The sequence below is a fragment of the Euleptes europaea genome, chromosome 1 (assembly GCF_029931775.1).
Source record: "Euleptes europaea isolate rEulEur1 chromosome 1, rEulEur1.hap1, whole genome shotgun sequence".
In the NCBI taxonomy this organism is placed as follows: Eukaryota; Metazoa; Chordata; class Lepidosauria; order Squamata; family Sphaerodactylidae; genus Euleptes; species Euleptes europaea.
The window spans coordinates 158782042-158797389 of NC_079312.1; the positions used below are offsets into that span (position 1 = coordinate 158782042).

The following is a 15348-nucleotide window of genomic DNA, read 5'->3' on the forward strand; positions in this document are numbered from 1 at the left end:
ATACGAAGAGCTTAACCCTTGGGGAGTGGGATGGGAATTCAGCTGCTAGGAGTCTGGGTAGGGGGAGACACAAGGAGACTCTAGTGTGCATGTGTGGGGGGCAGAGGCGAGACAGTCTTGCCACTTCCACTCCTAGTTCAGTGTCAGACTAGGCTGAAGCCGAAGAATAGTGGGAGGAACAATCGATATTTGTTTTTGCGTGGTGTAGTGGTTAAGAGCGGTGGTTTGGAGCGGTGGAGTCTGATCTGGAGAATTGGGTTTGTTTCCCCACTCCTCCACATGGGCGGCGGAGGCTAATCTGGTGAACTGGATTTGTTTCCTCACTCCTCCACACGAAGCCAGCTGGGTGACCTTGGGCGAGTCACACTCTCTCAGCCCCACCTACCTCACAGGGTGTCTGTTGTGGGGAGGGAGAGGGAAGGTAAGCCAGTTTGATTCTGCCTTAAGTGGCAGAGAAAGTCGGCATATAAAAACCAACTCTTCTTCTTCTTCCCTATTAATGCACAAATAATACTCTTTGCTAGGCGATCACTCCTGCTTGGGTGGCTCCTGAGAGCTGAGCAGCATCCTGGCTGCTGACCATGGATCCTGCCTCGCTGCTTCCGCTAGTCCTGACTCCTGACCCCCGAGGTTTTAACCAGGGGGCAGCAGAGCCCAGCGAACCTGCCCCGGATCCCTGCAGCCTCCTGTCTGAAAGGCACTACGAGGTGGTTCCCTGCGTGATCTGTACCCTCTGCTGCGTTTTTGGAGTCGTCTATTGCTGCTTTGGTGAGTAGAATAAAGGGGGGGAATTTCTCTCTGCGATCTCTCCTCAGCTTCACCTCTCCCCACTGCACACCAATTCTCAACAGGATTCCCACAGTTCCTCATTGTTCTCCTCTTTCTTGAGGCGGTAATAGGTAGACTTGAGCAAGTAACTCCCTGTGGTGCAAATCTGCCCCTTCACCAGTATCAAAACGCTTGGCGCAGTCAATGAAGTACTTTTGAAATATGAACCCTACACATACATTTTCCCATCAAGTCAAGCTCCTCTAATAGCAAGCAGCCCTGCACATAGTTCTGTGTACCATGCACACGTTGCTTCCAAATACTATAGTCTTCTGAATTTAAAAACATTAGGATCTGTCGGCACAGCCTTGCAAGGTAGCTCAGAATTTTTTGCTAGCCACCCAGCTTTGTTGCACACTGACAGGCTGAAAGGGAAGGGGGAAAAACCTTTTCCCAGTTGACAGAAGTTTCCCTTCTAGTTGCCTGGAGGACAAATCAAATCAAATTTATTAATATGGTCAACTGACCAATCACATTCCAACACATCAAAATTTCCAGACTAGTTTTGCACTGCAGAATCACAGACTGCCTGTACAAATAAAGGTGTAAGATCAATAAAAACAACCCTTGGTTGAAATTATCACCTTAAAATTGTAAAATATTCTAACGATCATTCTTTAAAGTTTTGTGTATTTTAATAGCAACAGCGCAGAACTTGGCAGTTTGGAGCATAAGCTGAGGATCTTCTCTTAGTAGGAGCTTCTTTTCCAAAAGCTCAACTGACTCTTCAGGGAATTTACCAAGCAGGGGGGAAATAAGCTTTGATCTAACTTCATGTCCCCTGTCCCACATGGAGAAAACCTCTCTGATCTAGGGATCTTCTTATATTTACCTTCTAGAACAGCCAATGGTAGGGCTAGTTGCCTGGAGGTGAATCTTGCTTGCCCCAGGTGAATAGGCTGATGGCGCTTTGCAAAGCCTATATCAGCAGTGTGGTTAGCTTGGTATCCAAGCCAAGACATTTTATCAACCACATATATAAAGTTGGCCAGTATGCCTTATTTCTAAATAGAGATCTGATATGTATTTATTTTCTTCATTTGTATCCTGCCTATCCCCCTCTAATGGGGACCCAAAATGGCTTACGTGGTTCTCCTCTCCTCCATTTTATTCTCACCACAACCCTGTGAGGTAGGTTAGGCTGAAAGGGGGTGACTGGCCCAAAACCATCTGGCATGCTTCCATGGTCAAGTGGGGATTCAAACCTGGGTCTCCCAGATCCTAGCCCAACACTGCTGCTTCCCTGCGAATGCATACTATATGCCTTTTAAAAGTTTTGTAATAACCTAGTCATACATCCAATGTACCATCTGTGCTTACTTATTCTAACTCTTCCTTTGGTAGGCTCATATTCATTGTAAAAGTGAAGAAAACATTTCATTCAAAGTGGATATATAACAGAAAGATAACTTTTGTTTTGTGTGTGTGTAAAGTGCTGTCAAGTTGCAGCCGACTTATGGCAACCCAGTAGGGTTTCCAAGGCAAGGGACTAAGAGGTGGTTTGCCCTTGCCTGCCTCTGTGTAGCGATCCTGGTATTTCTTGGTGGTCTCCCATCCAAGTACTAGCCAGGACTGACCCTGCTTAGCTTCTGAGATCTGACAAGATCAGGCTAGCCTTTTGTTCTTGCTCTACATGAACTTGGTGTGTCCTTATCGGCCACCAGGCTTTTACTAGCCCTCCCCTTAAGGTTGCTGCTTGGTGCCTTCTAGAGCCCATTCAGTTGTAGCTCCCACTTTATTGAATGGGCTCCTTGCAGAGGTGATGGGGGAGAACTGCTGCCCTTGGAGGTTTTTAGGAAGAGTAGTAAAATGTTGCAAAGATATTCAATATTATTTGAATTGCAGGCATTCTCTGGGGTTTTGAATGACAACTGAGTTATGCTGCTGCTATCGTTATGAACTGCAAGCCATCTTGAGCTGTAAATGGAAAGGCAAGATTTTTAAAAATGGGCAGAGTTTCAGTAGTGTTTGCACAAATTTCTGTGTGAGGTCTGGTGACAGGCGTGCCCCAAAACCCTGTCTTCAAAATACACATCCCCTAATCTTTCTCTGTGTAAAGTGCCATCAAGTCGCAGCCAATTTACGGCGACCCCAGCAAGTGCCTTTCAAGGCAAGTGAGAAGCAGAGGGGGGTTGCTATTGCCTCCCTGTCTAGAGCCTTCCATGGTGGTCTCCCTTCCAAGTACTGATCCTTCTTAACTTCTGAGATCTGATAAGATTGGGCTACGCCACACTTCCCTCCCCCACTGGTAGAAGAACAGTTGGTTTTTATATGCCAACTTTCTCTACCACTTAAGGAAGAATCAAACTGGCTTACAGTCACCTTCCCTTCCCCACAACAGATACCCTGTGAGGTAGGTGGGGCTGAGTGACTAGCCCAAGGTCACCCAGCTGGCTTCATGTGTAGGAGTGGGGAAACAAATCCAGTTCACCAGATTAGCCTCCGCCACTCATGTGGAGGAGTGGGGAATCAAACCCGGTTCTCCAGATCAGACTCCACCATTCCAAGCCACCGCTCTTAACCACTACACCACACTGGCTCTCTGTATAAAGAACTCTTATTTCAAGTACTGAAAGTCTGTATATGTTCTGCCATTTTTGGATGTGCTCCAGTAATTTGGTAGTGATTGTGGGGAGATTTGGTGAAATTCAGCAATTGATACAATACGTGCAGACAATAGGGATGATAGTTATTCGATAGTGTACTTATTTAAGTGGTTCAGTTTGAGGGTTTGAAGTAGTAATTACATATCACAGTTTAATTTTGGCTATATATATGTGTGTGTGTGTGTATACACACACACACACACACACACACACACACACACATATATATATATTCGCTTTAAATTGAAGAAAAGGCTACTTAGACAGGTGTTAGCATTAATTACATCTGCTATTATCCCTATCAGGTGTGAAATTTCCTGAGGAAGGGGGAATAATGGTAGTAAATACAACATTTGGTTTGTTTAAAAAATCTTATGAACCAGTGTGATCTAACTGAGTATTCGACTAGGATTGGGAAAACCTGGGTTCAAATTCCCACTTTGCTATGGAAGCTCCCTAGGTGAACTTGGCCAGTCACTCTCTCTCATCTGCATCTACCTTACAGAGTTGTTGAGGATAACGTGGAGGAGGAAAGAACAGGATTGTAAGCCACTTTGGGTCCCCAAACAGAGTAAAAATATAAAGCCAAGCATCGTCTTATGATGAAGGTAGTTGCTTCTGAATGGGTGCTCCCTATAAACACTTCATGCTTCGGTGAGATGAATGCCAGGATCTTTGCTTTGGTGAAGAAGGAAGTGGGTACCTGGGGCCCATGGCCTATACTGAAATAACATGAAATGGACCTCTGCCTATAATCTTTTTTTAAAAAAGGAACCAAAGAAGAGGGGACTAGGAAGAGAAGTGGGGAAAGAAAGATTCCTGTATCTGTTGCATGGAGTGGAATTTCTGAGCCGCCCCTCTTCTGAGCATGTCTTGTGTCCGCCACTGGAAGAGTACGGTTTCCTATCAAGGAAGCAGAACATTCTGACATCTGTTGCTGAACATGATGCAGCTTTTAGACAGAGAGAGAGAGATTCTAAGTCACATCTTCCTGAAAAATCCTCCTGGAACCCCTAACATCATTTGATGCCTTGAGAACCAAGCCAAAAAAAGCACGTTACACTCTGCCTCCTCCCCAACATTCACCATACACTTAAGGCATAATAAACAGCTGAGCTCCAGTAATGATAACAAGAACAGGGTGTCCATGCGTGGTCTGTTTCAACTAACAAAATCAAGAAACAAGTTGCTTCACAGTAGTGATGATGATAATGAGTCTGCATCATAAGTTACACAAAGCCTTCAGTTCCCCAGAGAGAACAAATTTTCTACAAGGTATCTTCTCATGCTGCATTCTCTGTGTTTAATAGAAGCTGTTAACTTGACCCATTAATGAGAATAACCCATGATTTGTCAGCAGCCACTGTCTTAACTTACCTTCCCCTGGAAAAACAGGTCCACTATGAAATACCTTCTGCTAATCTTGCTGCTTTTGCTGTCTCTAGGTTACCGCTGTTTCAAAGCCATCATGTTTCTCTCAGGCCTGCTCTTCGGCTCAGCTGTAATCTTCCTTCTTTGCTACAAGGAGCGCATCTTGGACACACAGTTGAGCCTGGAGGTCAGCGCGGGCATTGCCCTGGGCATTGGAGTCCTGTGTGGCTTAGTTACCATGTTGGTGCACTCGGTTGGGTTGTTCCTGACTGGGCTAAACCTTGGTCTGCTGTTAGCCACTGCTGGGCTGGTGGCCACAGAGCCTTTGTATGAGCTGCCCAACGCATGGGTCCCTGCTGGATCTCTTCTGGGCTCTGCCCTCTTGGGTGCTGTTTTGGCCTTGCGCTGGCAGAAAGCCTTTACAGTGCTTTCCACAGCAGTGTTTGGGGGTGCCGTGCTCACTCTTTGCTTGGACTATGCCGTGGAGAACCTGGCTTTGGGCCGCCACGTATATGACCGCCTCCGTCTGGCACCTTCCTCTCCGCTCTGCTGGTGCGGCTGGGCCGTGCTGGCTACCTGGCCTGTCCTTGCTTCGATGGGAATGCTGCTGCAGTGGAAAGTGACAGCAGAAGGTTTCTCCCACACAGATGGTGAGTGGAGGCCTATGGGGGGGGTCTTGTCTCATAATGAGGGGAAAGCAGGAAGGGGAGACTGGTCTGTCAGTTCTGTCCTCTAGCTTTGTTCCTGTCTCCCCCTTTCTAAACTGCACATATGAGAGGAATTTGGGGGTGGAACTCAGGTGAGAGAAGAGACAGGGGAGCAGGAAAGAACCTGGGGGGCATTATTGACAGCAGTGTTATGTGAAATGCTGGGACTTTTTGAGGGCGGTGCTTGGGGAGAAGGTGACACTGTAGGAATTTCCCCGATCCCCATGGTATATCATCGAGTTACAGTGAAATTCCTAGAGCCAATGCTATGGAGTCCGTTTTCCAGCCATTTTTTCTCTTGCTTCTCAATTTCTAAAGGGTGGGACATTCAAGCCGAGGTTGGGGGTCCACCTGCTGTGGGAGGACAAATGGCAAGCCTACTTGGAGGGTCAAGTGAAGTCACAAAGTCATGGGGGTGAACAATAAAGGATTGGTGTAGGTTCCACATTCAGGGATGAAGGCTAAAGGCTGCTAGGAGACCATAAGAAGAGATATGCCGGATCAAATTAAAGATCTAGCTAATCCAGCACTGTTGGGCTAACAAGATGCCTCTAGGGAGCTTAAAAGCAGGGTGGATTGATTTAAATAACCAAGAAAAAAGGTTAATTTAAAATAACTGATTTTAATCATTTTTTCAGGACTTATTGAGATACTACTTTTTATTCTGCAAAATGCTTTCGAAAACAACATTCAAAGTATATCCTTATAAAAAACCTATTACAACAAGAAAAGTCGCTCATCTAAAATAAGAAATATGAGAGAAAGCTAAGACAATATTAAACTTAACTGAAGCTGTTTACCCAACTACCATAATTCTGAAAAATCAGTTTCTAGGTAGTATTAGTATAACATTATAGTTATAATGCATAAATGTTGTATAGTATAGCATTAGCAGTATACATACAGTGCAATCCTAAGGGCCACCTGTGCTGTGGCAGTTGGCCCTGATGTAACTGTGATGCTGCTAGTCCACTTCCTAAAGGTTTGGTTAGTGAGCTTCTTGCAGGAGAAAGCATTCGTAGCTGGGTTTTTGAGGCTGCAACCATATCAGTGTCCTCAGCAACTGTGCTGTGGCATCCCATCCGGGTGTTGTGTTGCAACAGCTGGGTCATGACAGACAAGGCAGCAGAACCAATTGGGCTGGCAGGCCGGGGGGTGGGGCCTAGCCCAGTGGATAACTGGCCCTTACGCTGACGTATCTCAGCAATGCGCCCGCATTAATGTCCGTGGACTCCCTGAGCACATTCAGCCACCCCCTTAGAATTGCACTGTTAGTTATTTAGATATTTCTTAAATGGTAATGTTTACTACTTAAGAAATAACAATAGTAATGTGTACTATTGGTTATAGAACAGAATAAAACCTTTAAACAACTTCCGAAGGTACATTACAAGTGTTACATATTTGTTTTTGCTATTTTAGAAAATGATATGCAACACATGGCTTATATTTAGGTGATTTAAGACAAGTGTTGGTTTGCGTCAACACTAGAAGATGCTCCAGTATTCTTCTGTTCTAGGTCTTGTTCACCCTTGTAGGAGAACGAGATCTTAGAATGCTCTTCAGACTGCAGATGGAGGAGCTTGTTTTGGAACACTTCCCCATGCTGAAATACCTTCAGAATAGAAAACTGTCAGCAATCAGGATGGGTAGAACCGCTTTCCTTGCCGGTTGTTTCATCTGCACTAAGTGAAGCTAGCATCCACCGCTTGCCATTCGAAGCCGTACAGTCCTGGCTACCTGTTTTGTTTCCTTTTCCTGCCTTTGCAAATCAGGTCTGAGTCTGCCCCAAAAGGTCACAAGCAAGGGCTGTTAGTAGGTACTGGGTAGATGGAAGGTAAACGTCCTTGTTCTTTGATATGTTCAAATACAACACTGAGCATATTGCAGAGGTCAGGTGATGGCTAAGCATAAAACTGGGAGCAGAAAGTCCCAGAAGTAGGTGACAAACTGCAGCAAATTTGCCAGTCCCACGCATCAAACCAATAATATAAACACACGAACTGCTGTGTGAAGATGTTTTCATAACATTTCTTACCTTGCAAATAAAAGTAATTCTTCATAAGAGGGTTGTGAATTCAGTTGTAGGAGAGAGGTTGACATTAAGCTCGCATCTCATTTTATGCCAGATTTTTTAGAACAATTTATTATCATTGCAGTTTAAAAAAAATCAAAACTGATTTTTAAAAATAGTGTACGGTAACTCGTCAATTGTTAATTCACCCTTCTTATGAGCAGAGCACAAAGATAATTACCTTCCCCACTGCTTGCCTGCAGCATCTGGTACATGGAAGTATGCAGCTTCTGAACATGGAGGCTGAAGCAGCCTCTCATGGCTAGTAGCCATTTGTTGGTTCTCCGTGAGTTTGTTTGGGGGTGCTGGAATTCTGCACTAGAAAGATCCCAGAGCTCATGATCATAATTCTGCAATGACACAGTACATAACTCTTGTAGTGTGGTATGCAGGTCATTCAGTACTCTTTTTCCTCCTTGCACAATGTGATTGCAGAAATTATGTTTATGCCCTTAATCTTGCAGATTAAGATTATACAAATTATTCCTTATGCAGATTATATCTAATCTCGCAGATCATTTTCTTTTTCATATTACTTTCTCCTTTTATAAAAAGTTTCTAGAGACCTTGATTTATAAAAAGAAAAAACTGAGATTTTTGCAGGTTTCTGAATGATGGAATAAATCCATGGTATAGCAGCTATGCAGAACTCTGTTGGGAATCAAGAAAGGGCTGGAAAGGAAGAAAGCCAAGAGATTGGGCTTAGTTATGTTCCCTTTTCCCATATCACAGTCTGTAGTATAAAAATATCTCCCCACTGAAACCTCCACAGCTGAAGGACTTCACTGGGGTTAGGGTTAGAATCCCCCACCCCTAGAATTGCCCTGTGCTGCTTCCTTGAGTGGCGTTAATAAGGTTAGCATCCTCTGTTCTGACACCTCTGTTCTCTCACCCAGTGGTCCTTAGTCGGCGACAGAAGCAATTACAGCTGTTGCGGATTCGGCAGCGCGAAGCCAAGAAGAGGCAAAGCCAAACTCCACAAGAGGGCTCATACCGACATAAACCCAATGCTGTCAAGCGCTGTGCGGGAGATGTCCTTGCACCAGTGAGTGGCTGAGATGTTTGCTGTTTCTGTTGTCAATATTCTCGATTGTAATCTGCATGCCTCTTATGTTCCACATGCTAGTGCCCTTTTTAAGGGAAAATTTTCACAATATCTTCTCTAGCCCAATTGAACATCTTCTTGTCATCAGCTTAATATCATAAGGTTTGGGACCGCTTTTGCTGACATACATCTACTATGCCTTTTTAACTGCATGTTAAAGTTATGGTATTGTGATTTTTATGCAGCCAGTTGTTTTGATATGCTTTTTTATGCTGCTGTTTTAATTTAACCATTTGTTGAAGCTATGTTAATGAGCCTGTTTTGCTGCTATTTTTCAGTTGTGTCAATCGTTTTAATTATTTTTGTTTTTACAATGTGGTTTGTTGTTTTGCTTTTCATAAACTGCTTCAGGCATATTTTTTTATGGAGTAGCTGCTAAGAAAAGACTTTAAATTAATGCCCACTGATCTGTTCACCCTTATACTGAAGATACAGTAGTGAAGATACAGAACAATCCTCAACAGAGTTATACTCTTTTAAGCCCATTGACTCCAATGAGTGAGACTCTATTTAGGATTGCCCTGCCAATGTACCCTGTACCTAACTCAAAGGTACCTTCATGTATGCTTTGTTCTTATGTTCCAGGGTTAAGTGCTTCCATTGAAAACTTAGAAATTTGGGCTGAGCCATGCCACAAATTAAGTTCCAGAGCTTAAAGTCAAACCTCAGTGAAAGGCAAAAATAACATGAAGGTCACAAGACAGTTTGAGCTAGGGAAAGATTCTTCCAGATGTGGATTGATTGACAATATATTTGAAAGCTGAGATAGGATCCACACGTTCTTGGGTATTGTGCTGTTGTAGTCATGCATCACCTGAATTTTTCTGTGTGTCTGGGAAAGTCTAGGAGGTGCAGGATTATTATAGTGCAGTATCTAACAAGGCATGAATCTGATCTGCGTCTGCTGCTAGTAGTGCACCTGTATGTGAGGTCTTGAGAAAATGCATGCAGCTCCACACACGCAGGGACATATGCTGGACATGGAGCCAACTGTAGCTCACAGGTGCATCTCCTAGCACATGTCCATTGTGGGTTTGGAGATACACATTACACATAGGTGGCGAAAAATGATGTGTTACGAGCCAAACCGTGTATAATGTGAGAGAAACTGCACATAGCGGTTCATTTCAAGGAAACACAGTCCTCTCATCCCCACTGTATAAACTGATGCTCTTCTCTTCCTCCATTCCCCATGCTGAAGAGTTATATCCAGAGCCTGCGTGACCGCCAGCAGCTGGGAACTGGTACATCACTGAGTAGCCTGAGCACCAATGCGCACACCGCTGTGGATCTGGATTATGACTGTGGCTCTACTGTGCCCCTCACCACTCCCCGGGGCTGCCTCTGAAAGGGATGATTTCTACTTCCGCTTGTGCCTTAACCAGGAATGCGCAATTCGTCCCTGGGCTGTGAACATTTTTGTCCCTTTTAGACCCCAGCACATGGACCACACTTGGCTAGCCTGCGCGCATCCCCCCTCTCGTGTTTTTTTAATGTTTTCAGATGTTCAAATTGAGTAGATTCACTCAAGGTCCCACACCTGACTGGATCAAAACAGTAGGAGAGAAGGGATTCTTTCTTTTTTTTAAAGCACATTAATTTACTGCTAGTTAAGGCAAGTGAAGGGAGAAAGCCAACCTTCTTCTGCAGGACATTCACAGCTGCCTTCCAAACAGTGCTTCCACAAAAAGGGTCTTTTCTTTGGTGGCTGTCCTGAACTTTGAAGCTGGTGTAGTGTCAGCTGTTACCTTGGTTGAAGTAAGCCATAGACATCCATCCCCTTCTTTTGAGTGAAGGGGTTATTTGCCCTAGTCTGCAGCAGATCTAGAACGTGGTCTTATCTTTTGACCTAGTTTCTTTTTTTTAAACTGCCCTTGTAGAACCTTTATCTCAGGGGTGCGGCAGCTAGGTGATAACTTGGAATTGTTCTTTGCACTGCAAATGGATGGGGAAAATTGGTCTGATCTGTGGTGCTTTTACAATACTTTGCTTTTTTGGGAGATAGAAGAATCCTGTGAGAATATTCATGATTATCCCTCTCACAGGGCAATTTGGTTTGCCTATTAATGGAAGGAATGCTTCTTTTTTTCCTTACTCCAGATTGAATTCCGCACAGTGCCTTTTTCAGTCTAAACACAGCCTTACCTGAAATGGGTTTTGGTTTAACTTGACATTGGGTGCTTTATTTAAATTTAAACACGGATTTAAACAAATCCTTTTTTGTTTTTACTTACATTTTTTTAACTGTAAGCTAACTATCCAAAATCCTGGACTATTAATCTAAATTTGGTGAGCGTGATCTGTATTTGAATCTTGTTCAAGAGACCTCTATTATACCTGGTTGTTTCCTGTGGACAATTTTTTGTTACCACTGTTTATAATTCTTGTTTATAAAACTGACAACAGATGTGTGTGGGCCCTGTAGTCTTATATACATAATTGAACTGATAACACTCCAGAGTTTTTCTAAGGGTGACTTTGCTTTGTGTAAAAACCACCAGCCCTCGGTTTTCCATATGGTAATCATCCTGCAAACACCGAGTCTTATCAATCCAGTTAGCCCAGGTTTGTCTATGCCATGGATCCTCAGTGTTGTTGAGCACTTTTAGAAGTTTGAGGTGGGAAAGTGGGTGCCACCACAAAATGGCTGCCATGCGTTGCTGGGACCAATCACAATGTTGGGAGGTTACAAACCAAGCATCCTACAATGGAGGCAGCTGTTTCTGATTGGGTGTTTCCTGCAAACACAAACATGATGATGCCTGTTGTCTGCTGAGGTGGAGAAAAGCCAGAGGTGGCTTTTTGCTTTGGGGAAGAGAGGAATTGTTAAAAATGGATGCTAGGAAACCCATTGTTGTACACCTCATTAGGGATCACTGGCCTATCTGAATATCAGTAGTTTTCCAGGTCTGAAGTGAAGAACCTTCCTGTTATGTGACCTCCATTTTAAATGAAACTACTGGTGCAGCATACACGCCTGTGTTCTATCACTGAGCTTTAGCTCCTGTTTTGGGCAGCGCTATTCTAGCAGAGCAGGAAATTTGGGTTGTTTTGGTGTATCCTGGAGCACCAAATGTTGGTGGTGCTCTTGATTTTTCCACAGAGTTGAAAGTGATACAATAGAGATGTTTTGCAGCATAACGTCACTGACCCTTCAGCGTCTGAAGCTGTTCTGATGCACAAGCAAGTTCTCCTCAGGCTTCAGGAGAGATTAGGGTTGCCAACCTCTAGGTAGTAGCTGGAGATATCCCGCTATTACAACTGATCTCCAGCTGATAAAGATCAGTTCACCTGGAGATAATGGCCACTTTGGCAATTGGACTCTATGGCACTGAAGTCCCCTCCCCAAACCCAGCCCTCCTTAGGCTCCACCCCTAAAAACTCCAGGTATTTCCCACCCTGAGCTGGCAACCCTAGGAAAGATGAATCAAACCTGGAGTCCTTCATGTGCATGAGAAGAACTGGAAAAGATGGGCCACATGCATTGAGAGTGGGACATCCCAGTAGTTGACCAACCTATCTCAGTTCGTTACCCCTTAAATGGCAACAACTCCACCTCTTGGGGCCTTGTGGAGAACGGCTTTCGTCACCTTGTAGTTCACCTCCAATTAAACAGAACGTCTGTTTCTTACCATAATTTTATACCTCCATAAGATTAATCATTTTACAATGTCCCTTAACTTGCAAGCCTTGTTCCACAGCAGTTCATCCTGTTTCTCCATATCTGCTAGGGAAGCTGCAAACACAATTTCATCTCCTTTACCCTGATGAGTATCCAGTGTGAGATATTTTTCAGCCCCAAAAAATTGAACTGGACAAGGAGAAAGACTATCTTAAAACGTCCCTGTGAAGACAAGACTAAATTATTGACCTGCTTGTGGTGGTGGTGGGGGGGGAGGATGTGGAAGTTAGAGGACATCTATGCATATTAGAAACCTTTGACCCATTCTCAGAGTTTCCATATTTTGAAGAGAAGCCCATACTTAGATAGTGTGACTTTAAAAAAAAAATCTTTATCAGAACTGGAATCATGCTTTTTTGTGTGTGCATGTAACCATGGCTCATTCCTAATCTTACCACCCCCTTCATCTTGGTGGTCTTTTTGCCCAGGCACAGCTGCTAGCAAAGAAATGTGTGTAACAAATCTTGCCTGTGGGTGAGAGCCAGGAATTTTCTGTCTGAAGTGGCAGTGGAAATAAAACAGCAGAGGTTCTGGTGTCTGGTTTGCAAAAATCAGACAAGCAACCAGCCTAGTCCCTTGGTTTGGTTAGGACCTTGGTCCCCTCTCCAGACTGACTCCTGTTTGCTGTGTTTTCTAATCTAATGCTACAGGATCTGGTCAACAGCTAGCTATTTCCTCTTGTGAAAAAAGTGTACTTGATACCTAGTAAACGCCGGGATGTGACGTCACCCCATAGATCAGGAATGACCCGGCGCTTGCACAGGGGACCTTTACCTTTTTATTATGACACACCAACAGTGTCACAATACCCTTGTAAACATAGTTCATCAACATAGTATTAACATGCAAGGAATCCATATAGCATGCATCCATCCTGTTTTGAAGTAGATTTCTTCTTCAGGTAAAGTTCAGATTTATTCTTCATCTATAAATGTTATCTGAAGAGGAAAACTATTTCAAAACAGGATGGATACCAGATTCTTGTAATAATTATACATGCTATGTATGTTCCTCATCTTTGTTAATACTCTGTTGACCAACTTATGCTTTTATAAAGCTTTTTGTCGTTGTTGATGTAATCATACACGTATGAATTTGTTCAGTCTTATCACAGTATGTGCTGCAATGGCACTTTGTATTTTTGTCATCATCACACTCTTGATCTTTTGTGCTTGTTACGATATATAGTTTTAAGCATGTTCTGTGTGGGTGCCCTCATCCCTCTTGAGGCCATACAAGCACAAAATCCAGGCTCTCGGACATATCCATAGCTCCAGCTTTCTCAGAACTCAGATAGCTAAAGGGCCATTAGACAAGAGGAAAGGGTTCCACCAATTTTAATTAGTATTAAAATAATTACCACTGAAAGTATGCAATTCAGTTGGCTGTTTGCAGGGGATAGTGATCGAAGGATCCAGGTGCAGAGGGGTGGCAGAATTTCCTAGCCCCAGTGGAGTCTCCTCATAGGGTTTTCAAGGTATGAGATGATCAGTGGTTTACCATTTGCCTTTTTCTGTGCAGTACTAACTAGGGTTAGCTGAAATGTCACTGCAGTTGTCTACAAAAGATCCCCTGCCAATGTCACCTTCCACTACTGCTGCTGCCCAGTTGCTAACTTTTCAAGATTCCTCTACCCCCATCACCATTGGAACTGTCCGTTCTCTACTGCTGATGTTGCTGTGATCCCTGAAGGGGATGGATGCATCTTAGTCTGGTGTCTCAGCTGTGACCATTCTGCCTTGAGTGACTCTGCTAGGAGATTAGTCTCTTGACAGAGTCTAAAGTCCTTAAGATATTTCTTTCTGCTTTGCTGACACACAGCCCCTCACCATGTTACGTTGTGCATCCAAGAAGGCCATGGCCCTCAGTTTGCAAGACTTGAGCAAGGCTGTTAACGATAGCATATTTTGGAGGCCATTAATTCATAGAGTCATGATTTAGGGGTGTGCATTCGGATACACGAGAGTCAAAAATATACCTGGAAAATGTGTGTATGTGCCATCAAGTCACAGCTGACTCAGGCGACCCTGGAGGGTTTTCAAGGCAAGAGCCATTCAGAGGTGGTTTGCCTCTGCCTGCCTCTGCATGGGTTGAGAGAGTTCTGAGAGAACTGGCCCCAGGTCACCCAGCAGACTTCATGTAGTCCGCCGCTCTTAACCACTACACCCTCTCTATACAAAGGAAACTACCCCTGTGAAAGCAATAATTTCCTCTTCAATGAGGAAATTACTTTTCTGCAACCAAAGCTGTGAGTTTTAGCAGTGCTGTGGAACTCCACCCAAGTTATAATATGAACTTCAATAGCAGTTCCCAGGTGACACAGGTGGGGAGGGAGTAGAGGAAACCACATTCACACAATGGAAATAAACCCCCTCCTTACAGGAAGCACCTCTTGTTTCTCTTAATAGCAACTAAGGAAGGCTAGAAGAAGATAATTCCCAGTGACCAAGAGGCTTGATCAGATCTAGATGTACATTGCATTTTAAAACATCTCTAATTTCAGCAGCAGATAAAGAAAAACTGTGCCAAGAACACTTGGCGCCTTGTATTAACTGGACAAATATTCATATATTTGTCTTCCTTCTGGCAAGCAAAGTCACAGCAAAATAATCAGAGCAATGGCAAGACCTATTCATCATTCGCTCCCAACCCCATCTTACTGGGTATTGTTCAAATATTTTTTTGGCCTGTCCTTGAAGCCTGAAAACACTAGAAGCTTGCATAAAAAAGGCAGAATGGAAAGAAAGGTAGACAAGAATCAGGATGCTGAATTCTGCCCCCTTTAAAAAAACACATTTACAAGATCACAACTTTTTATTCCGAATACATGTGGCATGATGCCACCACTCAGATACATATGCTCAAATCTTGTGCACTGGCACCTTCACATATGGCCAGATCCATAAGATCCTATGATGGTGTTCCGTGCTACTAAATCTGTAATACCCCTCTGATTCTGTACTAGTAATCACAAA

General features: G+C 43.7%; 1 protein-coding gene across 1 annotated transcript; it reads left to right on the forward strand.

The window, feature by feature from the left end:
• The first annotated feature begins 581 nt into the window (after positions 1-581).
• On the forward strand, positions 582-10100 carry LOC130488661 (transmembrane protein 198-like). The gene is made up of 4 exons (XM_056862304.1): positions 582-768; positions 4880-5455; positions 8483-8631; positions 9893-10100. The coding sequence occupies exons 1-4, from the start codon at positions 582-584 to the stop codon at positions 10037-10039; spliced, it is 1059 nt and encodes a 352-aa protein (XP_056718282.1). The 3' UTR covers positions 10040-10100.
• Positions 10101-15348: the final 5248 nt, after the last annotated feature.

Coding starts and splice junctions, on each gene's coding strand:
- LOC130488661 (XM_056862304.1), top strand. CDS start 582: ATGGATCCTGCCTCGCTGCTTCCGCTAGTCCTGACTCCTGACCCCCGA. Junction 5,456..8,482: donor AGGTTTCTCCCACACAGATG/GTGAGTGGAGGC, acceptor TCTCTCACCCAG/TGGTCCTTAGTCGGCGACAG. Junction 8,632..9,892: donor CGGGAGATGTCCTTGCACCA/GTGAGTGGCTGA, acceptor CCCATGCTGAAG/AGTTATATCCAGAGCCTGCG.